The sequence below is a fragment of the Clavelina lepadiformis genome, chromosome 2, assembly GCF_947623445.1.
Source record: "Clavelina lepadiformis chromosome 2, kaClaLepa1.1, whole genome shotgun sequence".
NCBI classification, from domain to species: domain Eukaryota; kingdom Metazoa; phylum Chordata; class Ascidiacea; order Aplousobranchia; family Clavelinidae; genus Clavelina; species Clavelina lepadiformis.
The window spans coordinates 3,900,666-3,927,747 of NC_135241.1; the positions used below are offsets into that span (position 1 = coordinate 3,900,666).

The 27,082-nt window shown below is 35.8% G+C and overlaps 5 protein-coding genes and 2 non-coding genes across 7 annotated transcripts in view; 3 read left to right on the top strand and 4 right to left on the bottom strand.

Moving 5' to 3' along the window:
* Positions 1-931: 931 nt before the first annotated feature.
* On the bottom strand, positions 932-2,341 carry LOC143447033 (uncharacterized). The gene is made up of 6 exons (XM_076946943.1): positions 2,190-2,341; positions 1,975-2,106; positions 1,802-1,882; positions 1,611-1,742; positions 1,143-1,545; positions 932-1,051 (listed from the first exon to the last, which is right to left on the bottom strand). Exons 1-6 carry the CDS (start codon positions 2,339-2,341, stop codon positions 932-934), a joined length of 1,020 nt encoding a protein of 339 aa, XP_076803058.1.
* A 3,712-nt stretch (positions 2,342-6,053) lies between these two features.
* Positions 6,054-6,126, top strand: Trnak-uuu (transfer RNA lysine (anticodon UUU)). Its single transcript has one exon. It is a non-coding gene; the product is annotated as a tRNA-Lys (tRNA).
* A 724-nt stretch (positions 6,127-6,850) lies between these two features.
* On the bottom strand, positions 6,851-6,923 carry Trnak-uuu (transfer RNA lysine (anticodon UUU)). Its single transcript has one exon. It is a non-coding gene; the product is annotated as a tRNA-Lys (tRNA).
* Positions 6,924-8,353: 1,430 nt separating this feature from the next.
* LOC143445705 (transmembrane protein 17B-like) lies at positions 8,354-11,100 on the bottom strand. The gene is made up of 3 exons (XM_076944985.1): positions 10,226-11,100; positions 9,800-10,017; positions 8,354-9,347 (listed from the first exon to the last, which is right to left on the bottom strand). The coding sequence occupies exons 1-3, from the start codon at positions 10,350-10,352 to the stop codon at positions 9,033-9,035; spliced, it is 660 nt and encodes a 219-aa protein (XP_076801100.1). The 5' UTR covers positions 10,353-11,100; the 3' UTR covers positions 8,354-9,032.
* Positions 11,101-12,886: 1,786 nt separating this feature from the next.
* On the top strand, positions 12,887-15,394 carry LOC143445704 (synaptosomal-associated protein 29-like). The gene is made up of 4 exons (XM_076944984.1): positions 12,887-13,179; positions 13,651-13,853; positions 14,077-14,234; positions 14,528-15,394. Exons 1-4 carry the CDS (start codon positions 12,964-12,966, stop codon positions 14,692-14,694), a joined length of 744 nt encoding a protein of 247 aa, XP_076801099.1. The 5' UTR covers positions 12,887-12,963; the 3' UTR covers positions 14,695-15,394.
* LOC143445702 (U3 small nucleolar RNA-interacting protein 2-like) lies at positions 15,383-19,003 on the bottom strand. The gene is made up of 2 exons (XM_076944983.1): positions 16,311-19,003; positions 15,383-16,167 (listed from the first exon to the last, which is right to left on the bottom strand). The coding sequence occupies exons 1-2, from the start codon at positions 17,178-17,180 to the stop codon at positions 15,673-15,675; spliced, it is 1,365 nt and encodes a 454-aa protein (XP_076801098.1). The 5' UTR covers positions 17,181-19,003; the 3' UTR covers positions 15,383-15,672.
* A 1,245-nt stretch (positions 19,004-20,248) lies between these two features.
* Positions 20,249-27,082, top strand: part of LOC143446897 (uncharacterized) — a 43,116-nt gene continuing 36,282 nt past the window's right edge. The window contains exons 1-14 of the mRNA XM_076946752.1: positions 20,249-20,457; positions 21,695-21,811; positions 22,023-22,192; positions 22,289-22,442; positions 23,576-23,769; positions 23,924-24,030; positions 24,138-24,262; positions 24,342-24,527; positions 24,719-24,915; positions 25,298-25,406; positions 25,525-25,607; positions 25,790-25,914; positions 26,575-26,657; positions 26,830-27,023. Of these exons, the coding sequence (XP_076802867.1) occupies positions 20,385-20,457; positions 21,695-21,811; positions 22,023-22,192; positions 22,289-22,442; positions 23,576-23,769; positions 23,924-24,030; positions 24,138-24,262; positions 24,342-24,527; positions 24,719-24,915; positions 25,298-25,406; positions 25,525-25,607; positions 25,790-25,914; positions 26,575-26,657; positions 26,830-27,023 (1,917 nt within the window). The 5' untranslated portion in view covers positions 20,249-20,384. The remainder of the gene's footprint in view (positions 20,458-21,694; positions 21,812-22,022; positions 22,193-22,288; positions 22,443-23,575; positions 23,770-23,923; positions 24,031-24,137; positions 24,263-24,341; positions 24,528-24,718; positions 24,916-25,297; positions 25,407-25,524; positions 25,608-25,789; positions 25,915-26,574; positions 26,658-26,829; positions 27,024-27,082) is intronic.

The following is a 27,082-nucleotide window of genomic DNA, read 5'->3' on the forward strand; positions in this document are numbered from 1 at the left end:
TTTATGATAGTGTTTTTGAACGTAAAACTATTCGCACAACTTGTTTAAACGTATTTGTTTGATTAGAAATTAAGTCCCGTATTTTATGTATCCAAGTCTCTATTTTAATGAACAAGACGTTACCTGAAGCACTTGGTCCTGTCTTTAAAACCAGTGAAATAAAAACCAGCAGAAACCAACTTACGAACATCGACCTGTACTTCTCTGGGAAATAGTTTCAATCGAACTTCCAGAAACTCGTAAACGAATGAGAATTTCCGTTTCAGCAGTTCATAGGCTTGGGCAGAGGCTTTTTCGAGATATTCCAGCTTTTGTTGGACAATCTGTTCCGGTTCACCTATAAAACATTGAAATTCCGAAAAACCTGGAACGTTGGTTTGCACCCCCACCGCCATGGCAACGTGACGATTCAAAAATGTAGTCCTCGGACCGGATTTTGGGAGTGAACTGATTGAGAACGATGATTCATAGTCAAATACACCACGATAAGGGAAGACTTTGTCCTCGGATTGAAAGGATAGACCTTCATCTTCCAGTTTTGCAAATACATTTGTCTGTGGTTGAGCGATTTTACCGGGAAAGACTTCGGTCAACGTCTTGCAGTGATGACGTCTCAAATCGTGACTGTTCTGGAAGAAAACCTGACAAGAGGTATTTTTACATTGAAAAATATTAGCATACATATTGAAGTTGTGTATGTAGCTAAAATGCTGACGAAATAGGTTCAAATTCAGTGTATGTTCAAATTGATTGAGACCTCGCCGTATCATGGTGGCCACGTAACACTCATCCAATTGGTACACATTGGTGTTCGTCTTGAGTTTCTTTTCGAGTAAATTCAAGTCATGAATTGTGACACCGGGAAAAGAATCAATATTTTGAGTACCAAATAATTCCTTAAATATTCTACTTAATTTGACTTTCGAAGGCTTTACATCCATTCTTTTTTTCGTGATACCTCGGAGCTTTTGTTGATGTAATGCCACACATCGTAAGAAACATAAGTTGTCTCGAAACGGTCCGTGTCTCCCGAGGTATAGGGAACATAGACCTTTATTTGAAATAATAAATTCAGGTAATGCATCTGGTATACCAATCGGTATATACCGAAATGGATTGATGTAAAATTCAACATTACAGACAGATTCCACGACCCAAGCGCTTTCGGATTTTAATCTATCCGACCATTGTCTGATATTCTTCCGTTGAATATCGACAAGGAATTGATCGAATTCGGTTCGATCGCGGATAGTTTCAGGGCCTAAATACAAATAATTGGAGTGATTGTCCGGATGAAAGTAACGATATAGTACTGGCGAGTCGTCTTCATTTCCTTCATGTCGTAAAATAAATCCAAATGCGACACGGATTTTGAACGCCTGTCGTTGTCTCTGGAAAATATTTTCACGAAAGTATGGCCATAATGATTCGAGACCTTGATCGATCATGCTTTGGTCAGGGATACGAAACGTGTAACGCTCTTGAACCGCATTACCGATATGAAAATGGGTTCGTATTGCTCGCCAATTGCTTTGAAAGATATCCCTTCAAAAATAAAATAAACTCCTTTCATGAATTGTTATTTGATATCAATCATGTTTTATTTTTACCTGTAATCTTCAGGAATATCCTCTGGGATTGTATCGCCATCCACCACAATCGTTCTAGGACGCGGAATCTGGGGTCTTGGTACTACACGCGGTCGGTGTGAGCGTCTCATATGTTTTTTCAAATCTCTTAAACTAATATACAGTATATATTGAAAATGATATTTCATCCATAAAGTTTATTGTGTACTCACTTTGTAAATGTCCGCACACAAAATTTACAGCGTTTCCTATTCCTTCTAATGTGTTTTTGTTGAAGTTTAATCTTCTTGATACTGTAAAAAAAAAGATATGATTTTTTTTCTTTATTGTATGAATATAAACAACTCCTCTACTTTTTTTTTTTTTTTTTTTTTATGTGATATACCTTTTACATTCATGTGTGTTCTCGTTTTGAGAGTAGTTTTCTTCGTCCATAAAACCTAATTCAGAATGACATCGCTTGCAATTTCCAATTTTTCTTTGTATCTCGATAAGATCATCACACGAAATTTCATCCCTACATATCACACAGTTCATATCGTGGTTATGACATACACTTTAAAAGAAACATACCATTCATCGCTTGCTCATGTGACATACCTTTCACATTCATGTGATTTCTCGTTTTGTGAGTAGTTTTCCTCATCCTTAAAACCTAATTCAGAATGGCATCGCTCGCATTTTCCAATTTTTCTTTGTATGTTGATAAGATCATCACACGAAATTTCTTCCCTACACATCACAAAGTTCATATCATGGTTATGACATATATATATTAAAAGAAACTTACCGTTCATCGCTTGCTTCTGGATTTTGAGAACTTCTCAACGTTGGTTCAGGTGCTGGTTTACCATTACTGAAATATACAACTGAATAGACTTGATATTGTACGGAATAAGATTGCTAAGTATTCTACTTACATTTTAACAAAGGCATTTTCTATTCCCAATTGATCCCCAACATGTTTATTTCGATAATGCTTTCGATAACTATCTTTTCGTTTGTAGCTACTATCACACAGTTTACAGAGAAATCGAGTGTCGTCGTGTGTCTTTCTGTGTCTTTTTAAGTTATAGAGTGTAATAAATTGTTTATCACAAACATTACATTGATACGTAACAGAAGACATTTCCCTATGTAACCTATAAAATATATATATATAATTATTCGAAATTAACAGAGTGTCTCATAAGTTTCAAGTACACAGTACTATGTGCACTATCATAACTATAACCTAGTGGTGGGTAAACTGCGAAAAGGTTAGCAAGAGTATCATTTATGAACGTCTCTCTCTCTCTCTCTCTCTCTCTCTCTCTCTCTCTTTGTTTTATTTAGGCTAGCATTTCGTTTATGATGTAACAATAGATATAGAACCCGAAGAGTTTGTAAACAACAAATTAACACAATTTATTACTAAAACAGTAAGTTTTATATTATTAGTAAGTCCAATATTATTCATTAATTATTATCGATGCGAAACAAGTTTACCTCTACCCCCACTTTAAACATTCACGAGTCAACTGAATACACCATAAGATTAGAACATTATAATGTACAAGTCAACGCAATTTATTGCTAAAACAGTAAGCTTAACTCAGTTTAATCTACTTAAATACACTGCAAAACCAAAACGATTATATCTAACGCTAGCAAGTACAGTTTTTAACAAAGATGACTGCTCTAGCTGAATAGTAATATCCAATAATATTCATTATCGATGTTAAAAAAGTTTGCTTACCCCTACTATAAACATTCACGAGTCAACTCATTACACCATAAAATTATAACACTGCAATGTACAAACGTCACTGTTCACATTGTATGCGGCAACAAGAGTCACACTTACTTGCTTGTCTGTTTTACTACTTTTCCAAATAACCTACCTGCTTTGGAAAATATGATATATATAGACTACTTATTCATAAACAAACAATGGCTCTGTTCCCTTTTGACCTATCAAAAACACAGCTGTGATTGCATTTGGTATTGATATGTTCGTAAGCATAGGAAATTCGTAATCAGGTCACACAAACACACACAGCTGGATGCTAGCTTTTATTTATTCTTCTCTTACATCTGGATTCGAATAACATAGTTAATTCATAATTGATAGGTTCGTGAACATAGGAAATTCGTAATCTGGTCACACAAACACATAGCTGGATGCTAGCTTTTATTCATTCTTCTCTTACATCTGCATTCGAAAACATAGGTAATTCCTAATCGGGTCAAAACAAATCATATCTGGGTACCAGCTATTATTTATTCTTCTCTTACATCTGGAATCGACTAGATTGGTTGTAATACCTTCCAATGCTTTGTTTCTAAAGTCTGGCTTATTTCAACCCAAGCTGGAATTCATAACCAGGTGATGTTAGCGTATGCAAATACGATTAACGTGTTCTTACTCTAGGCTTTTCTCCATATGATTCCAGGTAGCAATGCATACGGTTCATCGTTCTGTATACTTTACACTGAAACTATGATGTAACTGATATCGAATATCCACAAACCCAAGATGTTTTTTTCCTCTAGAAATCTAGAACATGTTTACCGCACGTTGGCGCTAACGAAAACTATGACGTCACTTTTACACTTGTACTTTTCTAACATCTTTTTATTCTTTACGCGTGGAACGAAAAATATGACGTCACTTTTCTTATCTCTTTTTACATATGACCTAATTACTTGAATGACCTAATCTTGGAGTGACCTATTCTTGGAGTGACCTACTTCACACTTGGTGGCATGGTGGCGTGGTGGTGGCGGTGGCGTGGTGGCGTGGTGGTGGCGTGGTGGTGGCGGTGGTGGCGTGGTGGTGGCGGTGGTGGCGGTGGTGGGGGGACTCCTGGGGTGGCAACACTATACTACTCAAGTCCTTTATCGGGCGAATATTTTGCTTAATATAAGGGCTACATTTTTGTTGGCCTGGGTCCTCAACCTGTAGAGCAGATAATACCGTCTGGTAACATCAAACTAGAAGGTAGCCCGAGATGTTACTTGCCGTCTGCTGTGTGCTTTGGGCGTCTGAGTAAGCCCAATAAATTCGATGTGTGAAAACATTTTGGGAAGTAATTCTTAAAAATTATTTTCTAAAGATTTAATTTTTAGTTAGTAAAAAATAATGGATACTAATATTATTGTTCAACAAAATATGGGTTTCCGTTTAAGACAGCAAAACTAATTCATGCAAAAAGTGTGGCATTTTGAGCTAATACATTAGCCGCAAAAAATGCTACACTACTTAGCGAACAATATACATAAACATAAGAATCAAATTTATTTTGATTGTTTTGTAAAAATGTTCCTTAATTGTGTAAATGAATGCTGTTTTGCACTGATATAAAAAAACTTATTTGTAGCCATTCTTTGAAAACATATTCTTCAGAAACACTTCTTAATAACTTAGTCCATTAAATGACAAAAAGGTTTTGTTTTGGAGAAAAACAAGGTAGGCTTATTTCCTCTTAGTCTTATTATCTTAATTATACGTTTACCATTATTTAAGTGCTGCTAGGGAGCTAGAATTCAACGAACATTAGTTTAATTGTCACAGTCATTGCTTGAAAAAAGTTTTCTGTATTGAACGAAGTCCCAAATTTGTTGAGTGAACAAATCGGTCAACTTACGTTAATTTCTTCCAGTTGGTTAAATCTTTAAGAAATCACTCAACAGTTAGTTTCCAAAGAGGCTGTACCCTTCGGACATAGTGAAAGAATACAGCAGATGGCCGAACAGCTAGTTTGATGCTACGCTGAGACACAATACCCGCTTTCAATGTCGAGAAACCCATTCAGCAAATACCTAACCCAAACGTTAACCAGGGAGAAGCAGAAGGGTCGTCCAATAAAAAACTAAAACCCTTGGCGCTCTACCAACTGGGCTAACTGGGCTGGCGAAAATAACAAATAATAATTAATTATCTAGCCTATCTATTGAAACTATTTTGGAATTAATTTACCAGCTTATCCACTTTAATTGTGGTCTTTGATTAACATAAACTTATCGTTGCACTAACCAATATAGGCCTCAAAAGGAAAGTCGTATTTAAACGTTCGTATCTTTAATTTCACAAAATTCTGTCGTTTACATTTCGCCATTAACTGCGCGGAACGACGCGTACGGTGGTAAACGTAATAGTTTATGCACAATATAGACATAAAATAATTACAGGTACATAGGCTTTGTCAATATCGGTATATTTCTTTCGCTTTGAGTTTTGACGTATGCGACTGGTTCTCCAAGACGTTTTTGTGATGCTGACGAACGTCGATAAGGAACTACCACAGAGACCGTAATCTTTCAGCGCCCAGCAGATGGCCACTCTAGGAGCACGACAAGGCTCGATGGCTTTTTGGTGTTGTCAGTTGTTACAAGAAATAAATCATGTTCTTAAATCAGTATATGATGGATGTGTCTCTTGTCTCATGGATATGAAGATTATATTTCATGCGCATTTTGCGGGCCCGGTTAGCTCAGTCGGTAGAGCGTTGGACTTTTAATCCAACGGTCAAGGGTTCAAGTCCCTTATCGGGCGGCTCTTTTGCTTTTCCCTGCTTCACGATTGACATTTTCACAATACTAGGTTTATAAGGTGCGTTGCAACTTGTATTCGCTGGCCGCGTCTTAAAATATAAAAATCCTAAAGCAACCACGGCATATTATATGCACAGACCGCTCAGTATGCACGTGCGTGGAAATTTTCGTTTCTAAAAAACATTTATTATAAATTCCGACATTAATTTGATATCATAATAAAAGCAAAACGTGTTCATATTTAATCAAAAATCAGTTAGTGCGAACCACGTTGTGGATACTCCTGAAATCATTGATCAACCAAAAATTGAACAGGAATTGAAAAGAAACGCGACCAAGTTTATTTAATAATAACACCAAATCGTATCTGTTTAGCTGCCATTGGCGAGCAAAACGCTTAAAGTGAAAAATCAAATGTACTTTTTTTATTACTAAAAACTTTCCTTATGAAATTAACCCTTGTTGTAAACTTATTAAAATAAATAAAATCACTTATTTTTAGCTATTCTGCAAAAAAATCTGAACAAACCCAAAATCATTATTCACAATTTGTCTTCAAGGATTCTTTACACTTCAGGCATACTGAGACGTACGAAGCACACAGCAGAGGGCCGAAAGGCTGGTGGCTGGTTTGATGCCGCACAAGGGCACTGTACCCGCTTTTCAGGTGTAGACACAAACCAAAAATAACCTAACATGAAAGTTAAACAAAGAGCAAAATAAACCGCCCGATAAGGGACTTGAACCCTTGACCGTTGGATTAAAAGTCCAACGCTCTACCGACTGAGCTAACCGGGCTCCCAAATATGGTAATAGGAACTATTTATCTAATGAAGTGTTTTTGAAATTATTTAACAACGTTTTTTATATTTCAGTATGTTTTTTGAAATAAAAAACCTGTCGTTACTTTAGCCAGTACAGGCCTAAAAAAGCAATAAAATATCGCTGTCTTAACTTTTGAAATTCTCTTCAAATCCTCGAAACGTTTTAACGTGAACATTTCGGCGTTCCACTTGCTCAGCAGAACAGCCAACAGATAAAACTTTATTGACAGAAATAAACTTAAGTGAACTGATAAGCGAAATGTAATGTATGCCATGTGGTTAAAAACACAAACGCTCGTAAAGGAAGGTAATCACCGAAAGAATTTAAATTAAACAAGGAAACAAAAAGTTAAAGTAAAATTGTCGAATGGGATGAACCGACCGCCACAAATCCAACGGGTTTAAATCCCATAGTGGGCGGTTCTTTTGCTTCTCCCTGCTTAATGTTCGGGTTAGGCGTTTGTTGGTTTGGATCTCCGACCAAGAGAGCGGGGAACGCTTTTGAGTGGTATCTTCGGATTGAGACTTTTTTGGAATTACTTTACAAGCTTATTCACTTAATTATGGTCTTTGACATAAAATAAACTTGTCTTTGCACTAGCCAGTACAGGCCTCGTATTCAAATTTTCATGTTATCGTCTCTTCCAATTTCACAAAAGGCTTCATAGATCTTGTCAATATCAGTATATTTTGTTCTGTTCAGACGCATGTCACTGGTCCTCCAAGACACTTTTGGGATGCTAATGAATTTCGGCCAAGTACTTACACTGAGATCTTCATTTATTGGGGACCAGAAAATGACCACACTGCGAACCCGACCAAGGTCGGTGTTATTTGTGTATATTTAAGGATACGGAAGGAGAAACATACTTTGTTATTCAGTTGCGGTTTGTGCAATCTCCCTCAAGCCTGAATTACTCAGCAGTCAGCAACGACAGACGATTAATACAGAGATACTATCCGGGTTTCTATCTTAATTCCAACTTCGAAATAATTTCAACATTATAATAAAAATCCTTATAAAACTTGTCGGCAAATCGGCCTTAGTTCAACTTTATTCAGTACTGTTCCAATACTTAAACTAACCCAACCTTTTAAACTTTTATACATTTCACTAAGAAAGTCACATCACTTGCTATTCTAAACCTTCTCGTGTGGGGGGATTTTTGCGGTGAAAGACCATTATATTGATAGAATCGTTTTAAACCTAAGTTAAACGATAGAATCGATTCGACAAACCAATCAGCGTGGCAACTAGGATCAGAGTGGTGAGCGATCAATAAGAAAACAGATTAAGTCTACAACCTAAAAGAAAAGCTGTTTTCTGTTCATGACAAACTACTTGGCTATGACGTTACTGCTGTCTGTCATCAGCTGAAATAAATTTCTAAACTGGGACGACAAAGTTATAGAAAAGTAGGTTTTACTTCAATGTTTTACCACAAGTCAATTGCAAAGGAAGACAATTGTGTGCACTGCACAGCAGCAATTCTCTATACATGTCTATAAAAATATAATGACAAGCTTTCTTATAAAAATAGGAAACTATAAAACAAAGAATATCAAAAAACAGCGACCTACTACAGTTGCCAATTATAGAAACGTACAGAAACTATTTTATCCCACGATTCCCACTGTACAGCTACTACTAGCATTGTTTTGCCAGGTGACTCTAGTCATTCTGGACTTCGAACCAAAAAATTCACCTGATGACAAATTGTAACGGTAAAAAATAAAGCTTTACATAAAAAATCATACCGTTTTGTTATTAATTACGCTTCTCTGAAAGAAAATATAAACCAAACTAATTTGGAGACAGCCATGACGTAATGATAATCAATTTAATAGAGCAGATGGTTGGAAATGTTTTTTAAGTTAAAGGCATTGACTTGGCTTGACTCAAGCCACAACTCGAATTAATTCGATTTGATTAATTTGCACGTGGGGCTGTATAGTATGGTACCAGTTCCAAAATCAATCGAATAAAAGTGTAGATACACCATAACAATGTAAAATGGATGGCATCACTTAAATATATTGGATATGAGGAGATGCTACAAACAGATTGACAAGTTTCCAGTCATTAAGAACGTGGTACATTTCTATGCACAATTTGTGGGGCATTGGGGTCAGCACCATAATCATTGTAGCCACCTTGATTTGGAATTTGCTCCAAATCAACAAACTGCTGCAAATGAAATTTTGTTGCTTGTTGCCGAGTCATGGCGCCAGCTGTTCTGCAAGCAAAGATGATTTCTATTAAGATGAAAATAGCCTCCACAATATGAACAGCTCTTTCCAAAGGAAGTACAATGGTATTTTCGTTAAATAGTAAGAACAAAATTAATGGTGTCTGGGGCATGATTGTTAGCAAAAGGAATCCAGCCACCTCCGGAACCTGCAAAATTAAATTGGTTGAAATCGTAAATTGATACTCATAAATCTTTTCCAGGTACTCATTTATTTACAAATACATTTTGTCTGGAAGAAGCTGCGGTACCACACTTGGCTTGTACACAAATTTTGAAAGCTTAACAGTTTACTTTAGTGTTCACTGCACCAGTACCGCACAAATTTCTCACCAAACTTTTAAAGGTAACTTTAGAATTTTAAAACTAAACAAAAAGCTTGACTCCTTACAATCAACACTTGTTGATTCCACAGATATCAAACAAAAATACTTTACAAATGTTAATAGATAAAAATGATTTCAAAAATTATATATCATAAAGATGCACAATGTATTCAAACATGTAAATGATGTAATTAGTAAAATACTGTAAATTATCCATATAAAAGAACCAAAAATTATTTGATAGCAAGTAAGCTATAGATACAACTTATTCTTACCTTCTCTTGTAGGTTACCAACATATCCCAAATAAACACGAATCACTTCCACAACAGAAAATATCACCAAAATAGCAATTAAAAGCACTTTGTAAGTATCAGCAAGGTACTGATATTTTATGTCCAACATCAAGCCAGCAGCAGTTAACCAAAATGGAAAGAAAAAAGCATTGAAATATAAAGACATTTGCAGTGGAAGGCTTGTCACAATTTCATTGCCTAAAATATAAAGCATAAAAGAAGCAAACCTCTCAGCTTTTACATGATTACAATTAATAAAACAGTCAGCAACACCTTTGAATCAAACCAATCTGTGAATGTAGCCTTAACCTATCACTACTGCAATGAAAACAATAGTTTAATCATATTATCATCAAGTATTTAATAAAAGCTCAATGGTACAAAAAACGTTTAATATCATAATTACCTGGTAAAGAATCTTTCATATCACTATAAGACGAAGGATCTTGCGAGAACAAACGATACGACAAGTTAGACAAGACCTGCCTCACTTGAGGTGATAGCACTTGGGTGGATGTACGTTTGCTGGACATTGTCTTGCTTTGTACAGTAAGTTACATACAATATCACAAATTATTTATATCTGTAAATAATCAAATAACCTCTTCGAACCGAGAGTACACATCTTCGAACACATAATGTTCGCTTTGCAACTCAGCACCATTTCTTTCTTAAGCAATTCCAACCTACTCTTTTGAACTGTTTTGTTGAAATCTTTTGTCTTATTCAACATTTCGTTTTAGTGAAGTCAATTTTATTGCGCGTTTGCTCTAAAGAGAGACCAATGTCACGTTCTAAACTATATAGTCATCGTTTTATGTAACAATGAATTTTTGTAGTTTGAGTCTAATTATTTTGACTGTTTCATGTACTTTTCTCATATCTAGATGGATAGTAGACAAATGAGATCTGGGTGTTTCTTTGTTAATTTGACCAATTTACTGGAGTTAGATTTATGCTAGATTAGAAGGTAGATGTAGGTTAGGTTTAGGCTACTATTTTATAAAATTTTAGTTAAGTTAACAACAAACTGCGAAAAATAGCTTTGAACGTCTTTTAAGGGGCAGCCTTTTAAGTTGAAGTAGGCTAGGCCAACGGTATTTAAGGCCACATGAAGTATTTCAGTTTAACGGATTGAAGCAAATTTTTGATAACCATGTCAATTAGTATTGCAATTGTTCACCAAACAACTGGAGAAAACGACTGAACATGTTGTTGCGTAACCTGCCCAAGTACAAGTACGTTTATCCCATGATCTAAAATAGGTTCTCTGATGTTATTCATCCTTATTTTGGCTAGTCATAGATACAGAATAAACACGTGTTTATATTGTGATGATTACGTCACGAATCACGAGTTGTTTTCCAAGATGTTTGAAATTTAATTTAGAATCCCGTAATTCAGTTGTTGACCAAACTTGAGTTTTCCTTAATGACGTCAGATAATTTCCTCGCTTGAACTGGTGTGTCACATATAAATACTGATGTAATGTTTTCAATCTTCCCTTTTCATGTGATCGATTTCACTGGTTACTACAGCGCTATGTAACATTCAGTAAGATTTGCCCGAAGGCGAAAGCCTTTGTGTTATAATAAATAAAAATGGGAACTTTATAATTTAGTAATTTGTATAGACAGAATCAAGCAACTAACAGCATAGTCACGCAAATTTGAGAAATGAGAACTCATCCATCGAAGCAGAAGCAAAACAAGTCACCAACCATCAATCGTCCTCGCTCATATTCTAACAATAACCGCCAGCATATGCGGTCTTTATGACAGATATGTTCATTGTGTAATACCTCACACGAGTAGTGCACAATCGAATTATTAAATGTCATAATATAATATCTATGTCATTGCTCCAGTGATGGCTAGTGGATATATTTTCATAAAAACTATGTGACTTCTTCTGGATACTGTAATTCTGATCGGTTATTGTTTTATCTAAAACTGAAGAAGTTGAAAGAACTTATTAAATAGAAAATACAGTTCCTACCTTATCGTGTCCTAACTAAAGATTAATTATTTTAAGACTTAACTTAAACATATTTTGGGTGAAAAGCGCAAAGAAATTTCTTTCGCATTTATGAAATAAGGTCACGATTTCCTTTGTTTTTAGAATCCTGCCAAAGGGGTACTACTACGCTATCGCAAAATGTACGGCATTTAGCCGAGGCATATGAACAGCACGTAGACCAAGGCCTGATGATCATCAGTGGTGTGATCATCGTGATGTATTTGTGTAGTGGCCAGCGCGCAAGCAGTAAGGTTGTGTTACGTCAGTTTTTGCCAAAAATTATACCTAGGTGACTTTTTGGATAGTTTTATGAACACCGCACAACCATCACATACGCTGATGGTTAATGGTCAAAACATTGAAAGAGTTAAAACAATCAAGTTCCTCGGATTTTATATCAGCGAAAACTTATCTTGGCAAGACCATATGAAATTTGTGCTTCAAAAAGTTAAAAATGAATTCAGGTGAGATCATGAAAATTAAACCTGATTTAAACTATGAGAACCTGCTTATACCTATAGGTATCATTCTATTATAGAACCACATATTAGATATTGTATCCCTATTTGAAATGGGTAAATTACCTTAATGACTCGAATCTATAGACTATGCAACAAATTTGTGAATAATATTATGACAAAAAGCTTGAAATCTTCCCACAATCCTTGTATGTTGTCATCAAATGATATTTTTACTAGAAACCTTACACAATCACACATAAACAATAAAATGGGCTCTTTCCACCAGTTTTTAATAATTTTCTGGGAATAACTAGTCAGTGCCATACCATAGGTACAAGAGATAAAAATAATATCTTTCTGTAGAAATATTACAATCCAACAATCCCTTAGATTGTTTGGTGCAAATTTGTGGTATACGAAGAACCACTCTAAGTTGTGTCTTGTTAAGGTGGGTCTTGTTAAGCGTCATTTGCATCAAGTATCAAGTGATAGGGTTGCAGATGATCCCATATACTATCGTTTTTTCCCTTTGCTTAAATTTTTGTTATTTAATAGTTGTCTTCTGGTGTTTCATGTTTAAGCTCTAACATGAATGATGTTTATTCAGATAATTTAGTGTAAAAGTATAACTGTATTTAAAACCTAAAAATAAGTTAAGTGCACCATGTCTCGGGGAAATCGCTGGTTAGATGATGATATTGAGCCGGTTAGAAAAGGTACAAGTCGATGGCAAGATGATGACGATGTTGAAGATTTTGATCCAAACAAAGATTATTTTACCCAAGTTGTACAACGTAAAGAATACAACATGGTTGAAAGTACACAACGATCTCTTCGCATGTTGGATGAATCAGAAAGAGTTGGTGTTTCCACAGCTGAGGTAACTGTTAGCATTCATATTAAGCAGTTAAATGGCAGTTTAGCTTACAACAAAGGTAAATTTATGCCTTTGACAATATTGATACATAAATGTACCTTACCATCACATTCTGGATGCTTATAAAATAATTTAAGTTCTAAACTTGTACCGAACACCAGGAGGATTGTAATTTGTTGTTTTCAGATAATATAGATTGGTAGTTTATGCATAAAATGCCAGATATAATGATGAAAGCTGCCATAGGGTCAAAATGACAAGAACGAATATTATAGTTTTGGTTAGCAGTGGGCGCTGATTCCTTCCGCATTTCATGAGAAGAATCGTTGTTGGTAGTCAACACCTTAATTCCATTAATTTCCTTTTTTGATTTAAAGTTTTTTTCCCCACACTGTTGGTGCAAAGTTGTAAATTTGGTTGCATGAATTTAATTGGCAACCTTTGAAAAAATCATTCCAATGTTTTCCATAACAGGAACTAGTTCGTCAAGGTGAAGTCCTGAGGAAAACAGAGCAAAGAGTCGATAAAATGGAACAAGACCTAAAAGAAAGTGACAGACATCTAAGAAGTATCAAAAGCATCTGGGGTGCTTTTGTGAATAAGTTCAGTAAGGAACCACCACCTTCAAAACCTATTTCATATGATGACAAAGCAGATAAAAACGGAGCTCAACCAAAGTATGTTTATACTTTTTTATGCTGTGGGGTTATGAGTTCATCACCACCAATCGTTATCTAATCATTTTAGTACTGTATTTTAAATGAAACTGAAATCTACATGGATCAGAAGAAATGTTTCTTATTATCTGTGTATTGTTTTAGACGTTGCATTGTTTCGCTTTTTTTAAAACATGATTTGTGCGAATTTTTGCTGTGTTTGGCAATTTTTTTTATCTTGCAGGTTAAAAGATGCAATAGACGGTTGTGATCGTGCTGAGGAACACAGACGAGATGCAAGTGAACATCCAGTGCTGCAGCGCCAGCAACAATCAAAGCAACTATATACTGAGCAAGAAAAGGCCAAGTCTAGTGGCATGCAGGAAGTTGAAGAAAATCTGGGTAAGCAATATGAACAATGTTGGTTGATACAGAATAGGATTAGTCTGTGTAATTTGAGGCTTTTAAACATGACCAAACATTAAACAAACCTAATGAACACTTTGAAAGGGGCTGGTGTTTTTTTTGTAAAATTCAACAAATTTATAAAAATCTTATAATCACTTTTCTCTCAATCTGGATAGTATTAAGTCTTGCTAACGTTTTAAGTTGCTTGTTACTTTTAAACATTCAGTCACAATCAGTATATGCTTAAAAAAGTTTATGCCAGGCAGTACATCAATTTGTATTTACAGGCTTGATGGGACAAAGCTTATCCAGACTAAAGCAGCTTGGACTTGGTATGCAAGCAGAGATAGACTCACAAGATCCTGTCATTGAAAGACTTGGAGGAAAAATTAACAATGTAGATAGTAAAATTCATAGGACTAATAAGGAGATGATAAAGATAAATCGCAGTTAAAAATGTGCTTTCTTTTTGGATTTCAATGTGCGTTAGGTATATGAATATGTTAATGCCAACCAATGTAGACCAATTATAACATCCATATTTAAAATCTCCATTCTCACAAGCTGTTATATTGAACACTATAAAGATAGTGTTATGATTTTACTGAAAAACATTTTTTTTCTTTATTGTCTCTTAAGTCATACTATGCAGTGCATATATAGACTTGTTAGTTATTTTCAAGTAATGGTTGTAACCTTACAGTGTGTGTACAATTTACGTTTTAAGCTTCCCTGTTGCATTGTCTTTGTCTGGTTGTATTTTATTGTCATCATTAGTACAGAGTATTTCTCACAATATCTCTTCGCTATCACATATATAGCAAATGTATGTTGTGGTCCACTCATAAGTGTTTCACCGATAAGTTGTTACAAATACAATGAGAAAAAGAATTTTTGTCACCACTATTTATTGCATTTATAGCAATGTGGCAGCATTACTAATTGGCAACGGTCATGCGTTTAGAGTACTATTTTCGCATACACATTTTATGTATGTATGTAGCATTGTGCATACACTACGAAGTCCGTTGAATCATTCTATTTTCACTTCTGCGTATTTGTGCAGTTACTATCGATTGTGCACACTTTTTCTTGTACGTAAACACTTGCCCTAAATGCCTCTGTTTCTATACAATAATAAATCAAGGAACGCTCTCGCAATTGTATTTGACTTGACATAATGCAAAAGGTGTAGCCATGATCAACTGCCCAAAAGAAGGTATTCAAAGAATATTTAAATTATTATTTAAATATTTAAAGTACAAAGGTTAGCACCAATTGTTATTCATGATAGCTGGCACTGCAGTTTGTCATTACCCCATCCAAGATGTAAATTATTCCATACAAAAACATTACACAGAACAAGCATCAAGTACTCTAACTTCAGCATAACGTTACAGCATGTGCACATTCTCATGACATTGTCTCGTCATTATTTATTTTCAGCATTCCCTTGTATAGGAATTACGTAGACGAAGTTTTTTGCGTCTTTCAATTTCCACCATCGACCAAGCTTATGTTCTTGCCCCACAGCAGCAATTAAAAACAGGCCGTTGTTGGTAAATCTTATGTCATTTATAAAACCAGGAACTGAGACATTAAACAGTGGCGTCAGTTTTAAAAATTTTCCTTCACATTTCCATAGCCTGATATAACCATCCGACGAACCAGTAGCGATTAAATCAGAGTTAGTTAATGATGCTACTGCAGATATCCACATTTCGCGAGATTTAGGCACCCCTTCCAAGCGGTGTGCTTGCTGCACCACTGCAATGGGCCGTTTCTTCATCACACTCCATAAGCAAACAGACCCATCATCTGAACCCGATATCATGTGCTCCTCATTTATCAAGCGAGCACAGTCGATGGATCCGCTGTGCCCGTGGAACAAAAGTTGCGATTCTTCAACAATCTTCCATATTCTTATCTACAAGACAATGCAGGAGATGATCATTAAAAAATACATTTTTCTTCACCGATTTTAATACACAGCACATCCCACCCTATGGTTTATGTCAGTTTAACAAGGGCTACACCAACAGTAATCCCATATTCCAAACTAGTACTTACACTTCCATCCCTTCCACCTGTGGTAACACATCTTTCTCTATTTAAACTGTCACAAGATTGTGCGGCATCTTGATGTCCATACAGCGTCTCAACATATGCCAATGCATCCAGATCCCAAACTTTAACAGTACGATCATGAGATGAACTAAACAACTGATGAGAATTGGCACGAATAGAAACGCCAGAAACAGCATTTCTGTGTCCTTTAAATGTGTGTAAATGTTCACAAGTGTTTGGATTCCAGATATGGATAAGTTTGTCTCTACCACCAGAGGCAAGGAACTTCATATCTGTTGACAGGGCTAAGCATAAAACATGGCCTCTGTGACAAACACCGTCTATTTTGGATCCACCCTTCATAACATGCAATTTCTTGTGTGTTTTCAAGTCCCATTTAATGATTGAACAGTCTTTCGATCCAGTAAACAGTAGAAGTCCATCACTGGACACTGCCATACAAATTACCGACAGTTTATGGCCTTTCAAAACTTTTATAATGCCTTCATCTGGTGGCAAACATTTCGCAGCTATTTTTTTTTGAAGCCTTCCAGCTTTTTCCAAAACATCTTCCTGAAGTTGCTCTCCCACCAAATCCTTTTCATCATCAGTTGCATTTTGCTCCTTGATCGTTTTGAGTTCTTCCAAATACTTCTTCGTTAATCTCATTTTCTTCTCCTGGGCGGTTTCATTTTCATCTTCAGAATCGGATTGTTCCGCAACTTTCGGTACGATTTCGGTTCCATCGAGTTCAGAGTCACTGGAAACAACTTCATCAAAATCCTCCTCCTTCTTTGATCGCTTTGGCTTAACCTTAAAAGCCTTTTTAGACTGGCCCCTTTCCCGCTTTCGGCTATTACGCAGCATAACCATCTTTATTAACAAAAACCTAGGTTACGTTAAAGTCATTGGTAACAAATTAACACATAAAGAAAAGGGTGAAGCAAAGTTTATTACTTTTGGGCTATAATATAGTAAACACCCTGGTTATGCTTCATTGCAATCAAATTATTTCAAACAAATGTATATCTAAATTGAACTTGGGTAAACAGAAAAAAACTTTCAAACGTCTGACCGGAAAGTATAACAGTTTTCAATGAGAAATTGTGCAAGCAACATCACAAATTTTGGTGTAATGGCATGTAGTTAAGCTTTAATCTCTTTGCTCCTAAGTTATTAAAAAATAACATTCTAACAACCAACTCTGGTTTATTTGTCATAAATCGGCTGGAATGTGTCGAATTTCGACGTGTAAGGAGATGAGTCTTTACTGTGCAAAACTTTTTACTGTGGGTAGAACGTATGATTTGTTTTGAGTTGACTTGAGTTAGCATGCGGATTATGAGTACCACTCTGCAATTGCCGGCGCCATGTAGCTGCTGATTATTAATTTGAACAGGCAGGAGCATTAAAATGGCTGTTATTGTTGTACAGCAACCTGCTGTTTTCAAATAGCACCCTGCTATTGACTCTGTACTGCACAGTAAATGACATGCTGCTGTTCATGATGTTACAAAGGTTGTCATTGTTCAGGTAGCACCCTGCTGTTGTCGGTTGCTTTTGAAAACTGGACACTGTTTGTTTATACCAAGGATGCACAAGAGTATCAAAATGTAAACATAAATTACGCTATCGTCACCAATACAGTACAACCAATCCTTAAATATTTAAACATTTTTTCTAAAAATCAATGTACATTTTCTTGCAAAAAAAATCCACATCAACCACTCACTTTGTTCAAAAACTAACCTGCTATTGATCACGTCACGAACAGCAGTTACTGAGTCAGTAAGCAGTAACAGGGCACTATTAATAAACAGCAAGCTGGTATTTAACAATAGTGCCTGTACTTTTGGTTACGACCCTCGCTCAAATTCTGATGAAAGCCAATTAAAAGTTATCGGGCCTTTAGGACTTTCTTATAAGGATTCATGTTTGGATAGATAAATTTATAGTTACAAATCAACCATCGGCCTGGATCTGAACTGAAGAAAGATTGAATAGGTGGACACTTGGCTCGCTGTTGCACACCTGTACATTTTAGTTACTAGGTTCGCACACCCGAGATCTCGGCAAATGAAATACAGGCCGGGGCGTTAAAATGCTCAGATGCAAATGAAGTACGCAATTACACAGTAATGTATATAAAAAGATTTGTAAAAATTTGTTTAAAAACCTAGGCTTTAGCCTATCTTGTTCGTTAGCGTTGTAGTCTTGACTAGAATAAGCCAGTAAGAAAAAAACTTCTCTGAAACCATCAGAACAGTTTCTTTTCAAAAGCAATCATTTACTTGCAAAGAATGCTGGGCTTAACTATTTTACATCACTTTTCCTAAAAAATGTTTGTTTGACTTAGCCCAGCGTGGTCCAACTACTTTTGACTTACGGGCCACTTGACAAAAACGTGACAACTTGCGGGCCATTTCCCATAAAATGGTATTGAGTGCGTAATCGAAATTGTTAAACAATAGCAAATAGAAATTTATTGCAAATATCTATCAGTGAGATTCCTGTGGTCGAGGTTTCTCTGATACTATCGTTTCTTTATCTTCTACATTCTAGCCTACCTAGTAGAACGAGTTTGTTCATTCACATCTATAATGCCCGCTATTATGACGTAACACACAAATGCATGATACGATGCAATGATGCTGTGGCAATTATTGGATTATGCCAAATTTCTGACTGTTGCGCAACACCCAGTATTAGGGTTCCAATTTAAAACTTAAATAACATGAAAACTGTGGAATATTTAAAGGAAACAAAAATGTCCGGAACACTAGGTACATATCAGCCTTTAAGAAACCTAGTTGTACAGACGAGACCTGATAGGTTGAAACAGTACAGTTGTAGGCCCTGCTGTCTACAACTTTGAATTAAATTTTTGACACTTTTTATCCAAATGCTACACTTGTTCTAATTGAAATAAATTAAATCAATACTGTGAAAGCTCACGGGCCGCGGGCTTGTAGTTGGACCACGCTGACTTAGCCTATAGATTACCCAGTGAAAACTCGAATAGGCTATAGGCCTACAACTGTACCGATATCTCATGTCTCCAAAACCGATGACTCAGGACTTAAGTAAGATTTGAACAGACATCGCCACTCAAGACGGTTAAGTTTGGTTTGGTTTCTGATCCAAAACTTAGGTAACGAATTGTAGCTTCAGTGTCGATTATTACGCACGTGTACACTGTCCAGATGCGACGCGATTTACCATAACTGTACTGTACTGTTTGACCAAAGATCATAGAAATCATACAGAGTAATAGAGAGACTGGGTCCAATCTGCAACTCAAAACCAACCATGAACCATACCCATTCTATGCCCATATCAAAACCACGAAATATCTCCACAAAAAGTACATGCAGGGATTATGTTAATGCTTGATAATATTATTATTATTTAATATTATTATAGTACTTGATTGGTTAATGTAAGTTGCAGTGTGTTCTAAAACTTGTATGGTATCAATGCACAGGACAAAAAATCTCAAATTGCTTTTGGAAAATATCCGCGAATTGCAGATAAATAATTAATTAATTATTATAGTCACTTGCGGTGTCTTGTAGTTCTTTGCGGTAACATATCTACTGTTTTATATGATTTTACTTGGTGTCGTCTGTTCATTGTGTTCTGGGTAACTGACCCTACCGGAGAGTTTGTACGATGGGCTGGATTTTTTGGTTTAGAATTGCCGTTTTGTCATATATTACTGTATAAGCGACATAAGTATTGCGTTGGCGTCGCGAAACTTTCGGCATTGCATTTATTGGCGCACTAAAAGCAAACTTTTCTGTAGCTTAGCCTATAGCCTAAGGTTTGCTGTTGAATGATATCCGATATTATTCGGTCGGTTATTCTGCCAATTTACTTTGAAAGTATAAGTCAGACTGTTGCTTTTAATAAATAAATTAGCTCCAAGTTGTTTTAGAACATATAGGTTATTTATTCTGTCTTGCTGCATGCTTTAATGCGTACAGTAGCCTAGAAGTTATGAATTTTTATGAACGAAAGAGGAGCATAAAAATATAGAGTCCCTGGTACCGTACGCTACTTGAGAAGAAACAAAGGATGTTTTCCTCTAATAGTTGGTTACTTTCTACAATCATATCTTTACTAGGCTTATCAATTACTGAGATATTGGGTAAGTTGTCTTGTAGCCATACTTCATTTGTGTATTAGGTATTTATTTAGACATTTTAGTACTTTTTAGCGTCTATAGTGCACAACGAAATGATTTCATAGTTTGGGAAGTAGAGTTCTAGTATAACAATGCATGATGTGGTTGTGCACTTCTGCACTACACCCACTTTATTTGGTTAACAAACCTTGGATATATATAGATGTTTTAATTGATTTTGGTAAGAGGCTAGGTTAGGGTTAAGTTTAAGTCAGTAATTTATATGACAACTTTTTACGTTATAATACCAGTAACATCTGTTCAAGAACAAATGCTTTAATATAGAGGTTCCCAACCTTTTTTATACGCCGGAACCCTCAAAAACGTTTGATGTGTTTTTTCATCTCTTACCATAGAGTAATACTTTAAGTAGTAATAGCTTAGACTAAAGCAATAGTAGGCATAGTGGGATACTTTTACCATTTCTTTGGCTTGCTTGGAAAAAGAACAAACACCAATAGTGGAATCGGAAAACTTCATCCGCCGAAGATTTACGTCAGCAGTCAAAATAGTTTGCGCCCACAAGAATAGCCTACTACGTTGAAATAGCCTACTACGTTAAAATAGTTTATTTGAAAAGTCTGTCCACTTAAAAATATGTATGTAGGCTACATCAAAAATTTATGCACACGAAAATCCGCCGGCAGAAAAACTGCATTTGGTTTTCTGTCGTAGATTTTCAGCGGAAAGACTCTAGATTCCAGTCTGGACAACATATCATATCCTAACATACTTTTTAGTTAAGTGAAGGTTTAACTCTATCCCAGTTAACTAAAATACAATGTTCAGCCAACCAAAATTTCCCTACTTTTGCTGGTTAAATGCTTAAGGTTCAAATAATTGCCCATCCCTAGGTTTTGCACCCCCTAAGAGATTATCTTGGAATTGCGAGCACTTTTAGTTGGGAACCTCTGCTCTAAATATACAACTTTTGCCTGAAAATAAATACGCTGTAAAAAGCAGGTATTTCGTTTGTGTGAGTTAATATGTAGCAGCAAGCCTAACCTTCTGTTTTGTATGGGAAAATGAGATGCACTTGTCATATATTCTGAATGCATTGCAAAGTTAGATGAAGTTGAAAGTGGAATTGATCAATTAGATCATCTTGTGTTTAAGCAGTGCACGTTCAATGACAAGATCCTTTTATGTTTCCAGCTTAAACCACTTTTAATCAGTACAGTATTATGTTTTTTATTTTCAGCCTGGAATTGTGTAGATGTTTTGCAACCATCCTCTAGGTGTCAAGAGCTCAAGGATAATGACTATTGTCATCGAACAAGTGTGTTTAAAGCATGTCAGAGCACCTGTGGACATTGCGGTAATTAGTAATTTTGAAAATATACTTTACCAAGCATAAAAGTTTTACATGTGTTTTAGCTTTGTTTTTAAACTTGTTTAAAGTTAGTGTGACCATAGTAATGTGCTAGAAATATTGGTTATTGTGTTTGTATTACGTAAAATACTGATTTGCCAAACTTTTGACTTGATCATCACTGATATATGACAACCCAGCACTATACGTGTCATAGATGATTCATGGACAAATTGGTCGCAGTGGAGCGATTGTAGCGCTGCTTCGTGTTCATCTGCTGGTCAAAGAACAAAAGTTCGCCAGTGTAAAACTTTAATTCCCTGCATTGGACCCACAGTTAAGGTTCAAGCTTGCACTCGAAGCAATTGTGCTGATGACAGAATAGAGGTCTGACTTCGCTGCATACTGCAATTAATTGTATAAATGCTTATAAATTAATGCTAACGCCTCAATCTTCATTTACATGGAAATTTTATCACTTAGGCAACATGTAATGAAGAGGAATTTTTATGTCCTGGAACGAAAGATGAAGAGGACCAGAATTGTTTACCCAAACGCTGGATATGTGATGGTTACAACGATTGCATTGATGATTCTGATGAGATAGATTGTTTGCTTGGTGATGGTCCAACTGACGGTGGGTAAAGGACAGGCTTAACATAGATTAGTTATTTGCATTAACAAATCTTGGGGATATTTTTGCATAAATACATGTGTTTCTTCATATAATGTTGGGAGGGAAGGGTTTGTTTTCAAGTAGCATGGTGTAGCGATTATTAAAAAAATGCAGTTTAAAATATTATTTGGCTTGTCTTTTTCGGACTTGGGTAAAACCACACGTACTCACCGACTTTGAAGGTAAAACCACGTCTTAAGAAGGGTTAAGGTGTAGCGGCCTTTTGGTGTTTGTTTGGTTTGTCGCTGGTTGGCGCCCTCGGAATGTTACCGCATGTGTTGATTTCAGCACTGCGCATTCGTTTTACCGTCCCATTCGTTTTTTGCACTGCCTGCGCGCAGGACATCAGTTTGAGTAAAGTCTTAAATTAAGAAAGCCGTGTTCTTTTCATTTAATATATAAGTGAAGGTAACAACCAACAGAAACAGCAGCCTTCTGAGTAAAGGAGTCAACAACACAGCAACGCAACAACAACCTACCTTTGCCATAAAGGAACGCACAGTCGCACCGACAAAATATGGCAGTTCTGCCATGAACGACACTAATAATAATTAATTGACAAATTTGTAAAAATTTCGATGTCGGCACTAGTAACTTCAAAATATTAAAAATTTCCAAAACTGATTACAGTATAAAACAAAATTTATGTAGCTTTGTTAAGGAAACAATTGAAATTGTCGCTAGACAAACAAACCTTTGAAAACAATGTTTCACTTTCATTAAAATTCAGTAATGTCACATAAATTATCGCTTTGGTCATCGTTATTCTGTCTGTTATGGTTGTGATTTTTTTTATCTTGTGCTGCTCAAATTTGAAGCATGAAATGTAACACACCGCTACTGTTTCGCAGTGTTGCAACATAAAATCTTGTGTTCATCGTTTATGTTTTACCTATCTTAAGCATTCTTATGTAATTTTCACCACTCCAAGTTAAACTGTTATTATTGACTGTTGCAGTCGAAAACACGCAAGTTAAACAAAGTTAAATAAATGCCTTTAACTGAGTTTGTGGCAGTAACCACCACTTCATGGAACATATTTGTACCGGTATGTATAATAGCTGATTTTCTTAACATGTAATCAATTATTGTAGGATTTCTGATCCTATCTGGCCAAGCTGTAGACGTTTCATGGTGTATGCAAGCAAAAACTAATGGATCAGTTATTTTGGCATGGCATTGTCCCACTACCTTTGCACCTTACTATAATCTGTTCAAATGGAAATGGCATCGTATTCATAATCTTAGAAATATTGAATCAGGAAAGTGTATGGCCAAAGATATTAATGTTAGTACTAATAATAGTATTTACGTGTCTGAAATTTCATTGTGTTGTGCTCTTGCTAATGCAATCTAAATAGTATGCTTATCTTGACCCGGTGTATGGTTATCCAATTTATATTTTTAAGTATTATAACAGTTTTGATATTTATTGTTTTTAGAGCACAATGGTCATCATGGTAGAGTGTAACCACACAGATTCTTTACAGTTGTGGGAATGCTTGAATAATCGGACTTTAGGATTGATAAATTCTTCTGATAGTAATAGGTATATACTTAAAATATTTAGCTTCAGTCACTTGGCTAGTAGATTTTAATATTTTTTTGTTATACTTATAATTTAATTCGTTATAAACTATAAAAAATGTTTTGCAGACATGTTCATGTTGACTCAGACAATGGTTATCTTTTCATGAGCAACATACACAGCAGTGATATCTGGGTATTTGGTGGCACGAATGACACTATTTGCTCTTGGAAAAGAACATGGCAAAATTGGGGTTGGTTCTCTGATAGCAACGTCTTTGTCAAAGATTTCTTTTGTTTTCCCTGAAGCCTTCGAAATTTTTGTTTTTGCAGGTCAGTGGTCTGAATGTTCTACAACATGTCTTGGTCTAGGGATTGGTTTGCGTTCCCGCCAACGAGTTTGCAGCAGGGGAGATCCAGGCAGGGGCTTGTGCGAAGACTCTGGCACTGAAACAGAGCAATGTGATTCACCTCCCTGTCGACCACATTGTCCAGTGGGATTTGATAACTCAAGTTTTGGTTGGCCAACTATTTTTTATTGATATTAGTTTTAAGTCATTTAGGTTGACATTTTTTGTTCAAAGTTTTTGCAAATCATATGAAATACCAATTAACTCCAGTTTTGTTTTGCTATTTTTGCAACAGCTAAATTGCTTTGAACGTTATGCCCCCAAACTCTTAGTCTGTGTATGAAACAGCCATTTTTACAGCTTGGGCTTGCTTCAAAGTGATTGAAAAGCCAGCTAATTTGATTGAGGCTCGCAAGGGATGTCAAAACATGTCTGTACAAGGAGTTTCTCTGCGTGCAAAATTAGCTGCAGACAAAGAAAAAAACAACCAACTAATATTGAGAAATCTTATAGATGAAGCTGGATTCTCTGATGCTTATGTTGGACTTGGTGCTGCAGTAAGTAAATTAAATACATGCCATCTACCTGCTAGTGCAGGGGTTCTTAACCTTTTTATAGTCGTGGCCCACTTTCAATGCTGATCACCTAAGTTTTGGACCTGGACCTGGAGATTTGGGCGACTCAAAATCATATAAATCATTATCACTTAAATCATATAATTTGGTCAAACAACAATGCTAATTTGGACGTTACAAAATTGTCACCAACTAAATAAAACTAAAATTTTCACCAACTTTATAATTTTCGAAATAGCTCTGTGGCCCACCTCAAAATGCTCCTGTGGCCCACCGGTTAAGAACCCATGTGCTAGTGTTTTATATATTGTATCTCATAATTTCATTTGTGTACTTTCGTTTTTCATAATTACCACATGCATAGATTGCAGATGGTGAAATGGTTAATTTTCAATACTCCAATGATGGTGGTGTTATTGGGAAGTTAAAAATAAGTCGATTTTGGCATAATATTTCCATCAACGTAACGCAAGGTGACTTCCATACTTCTAACATTTTAACTAAGTTTGAATGATACAGTAGAAATATCTTGACTTGGTACCCATTCATCGAGTTTCTGTAGTTTTCAGCTGAGTGCAATTGTTCAAATAGGTTGGCCTGGAAGTAAAGGTTCACAATTCTATATAGTCTCTGCTCTTGGTCTTTGCTTGGACTTGAACACAACAACAAATCAGGTAACTATACAGCAACAGTTGCTTTCAGTTTTGAATACGGTGAATGATTTCTTAGTAAGAATGCTCTGATAATAATGATTGAAGAGGTAAATACATTAAGGATCCATGGCGGTAAAATCATGTGCAGTGAGCGCATAGTTTTGTAATGAGGCTTGGTTGTAGAATTATTATTATTGCTTCAGGCAGTTATGGTTGATTGTATAGAAGCAAGTCTTTGGAGATATTCACTCAAATTCTTGATGCATACTCCGACTGGGCTGTGTTTAGCTAGAAATCTAAAATCTATAAATGATTCGGAACCTGAATTGTAAGTTTTTATTTCTATGAGACTGTAATTTTTACAAGGTAGTCAGAAGATTCTTGTTTTATTTATCATTATTTGCTATTTTGAATCTTGTGTTTTGGATTTCATTATCCGATTTTATGGTTTTTAAGTTTATTAATATACATCAGTGGTGGCCAAGCGTTTCGGTCCAGGCCCATACCAGTGAATATGGTTCACCAAAGGCCAGGTTCAGCGCAGTTAACTCAAATATTGCTATCTACTCAATGTTTAACATTTTTATTTATTGCTACAAAGATTGAAACAAGATATTCAGCAATTCTCCACTTTTGACTTCCCCTAGATTGTTATTTCAGTGAACATTGTTTTGAAATGGCTTGTACTTTGAAAAAATGAGTGAAATAGCCAGAAGTCTATTGAACATAAGTGTAGCAGATGTTTTGTTTCAGTCTAGAAGCATTCTCAATCCTAGACTGAAACAAAACGCCTGTTATAAGTAGGTTAAAAATATTTTGGCCATTTTATTCATTTACTTTATTCATTTTATTCACTTAGTTATAATACTACTTTTTTGATCAACTCTGTTTTATGTTACCTTGAGTACGTTGAGTATGAGTCTGTACAACTCGTACATACCTGTAGTCAGCAGTTTTTAATATTACTAATAATTATTCATCCTTGTAGTGAGGTTGGTGGTGAAAGATGTAATATGAAGGATCCTGACCAAGATTTACTCTGGGTACTTCACGATGAAAATATCTTACCATGTAAGTGCCTGGAACACGTTAGTACATGGGAATGTTTCTAGTACCCAACCTAAATGTTTTGTGCTCAATCTTTATGCTACAGATCTTGTTTGTCCATACTTATATGTCATTAGTTGTCAGCAAACAGTAAAACATGGAACATATCAGAAAGCTTTACAGTAATGCTTTCCAGCCAATAGCACTCAGCAACTTTCTGTGCAAAACACAAGCTTGGTGTTTCATGAGCCGATGCTGACAAGGTGGTATGCTAGCACTGAGTACAATGGTCCAACAGACCTGCACGTGTGTAGAGACTGGCATGGTGACTGGTTCAGCATTTATGAAGTCACATCAGAACTGTGCATGGGCATATCTGAAGATACGGAGGTTACTTAACTTTAATGTGATTCGTGTTGTTGGTACAAATAATAATATGCTTATTAACA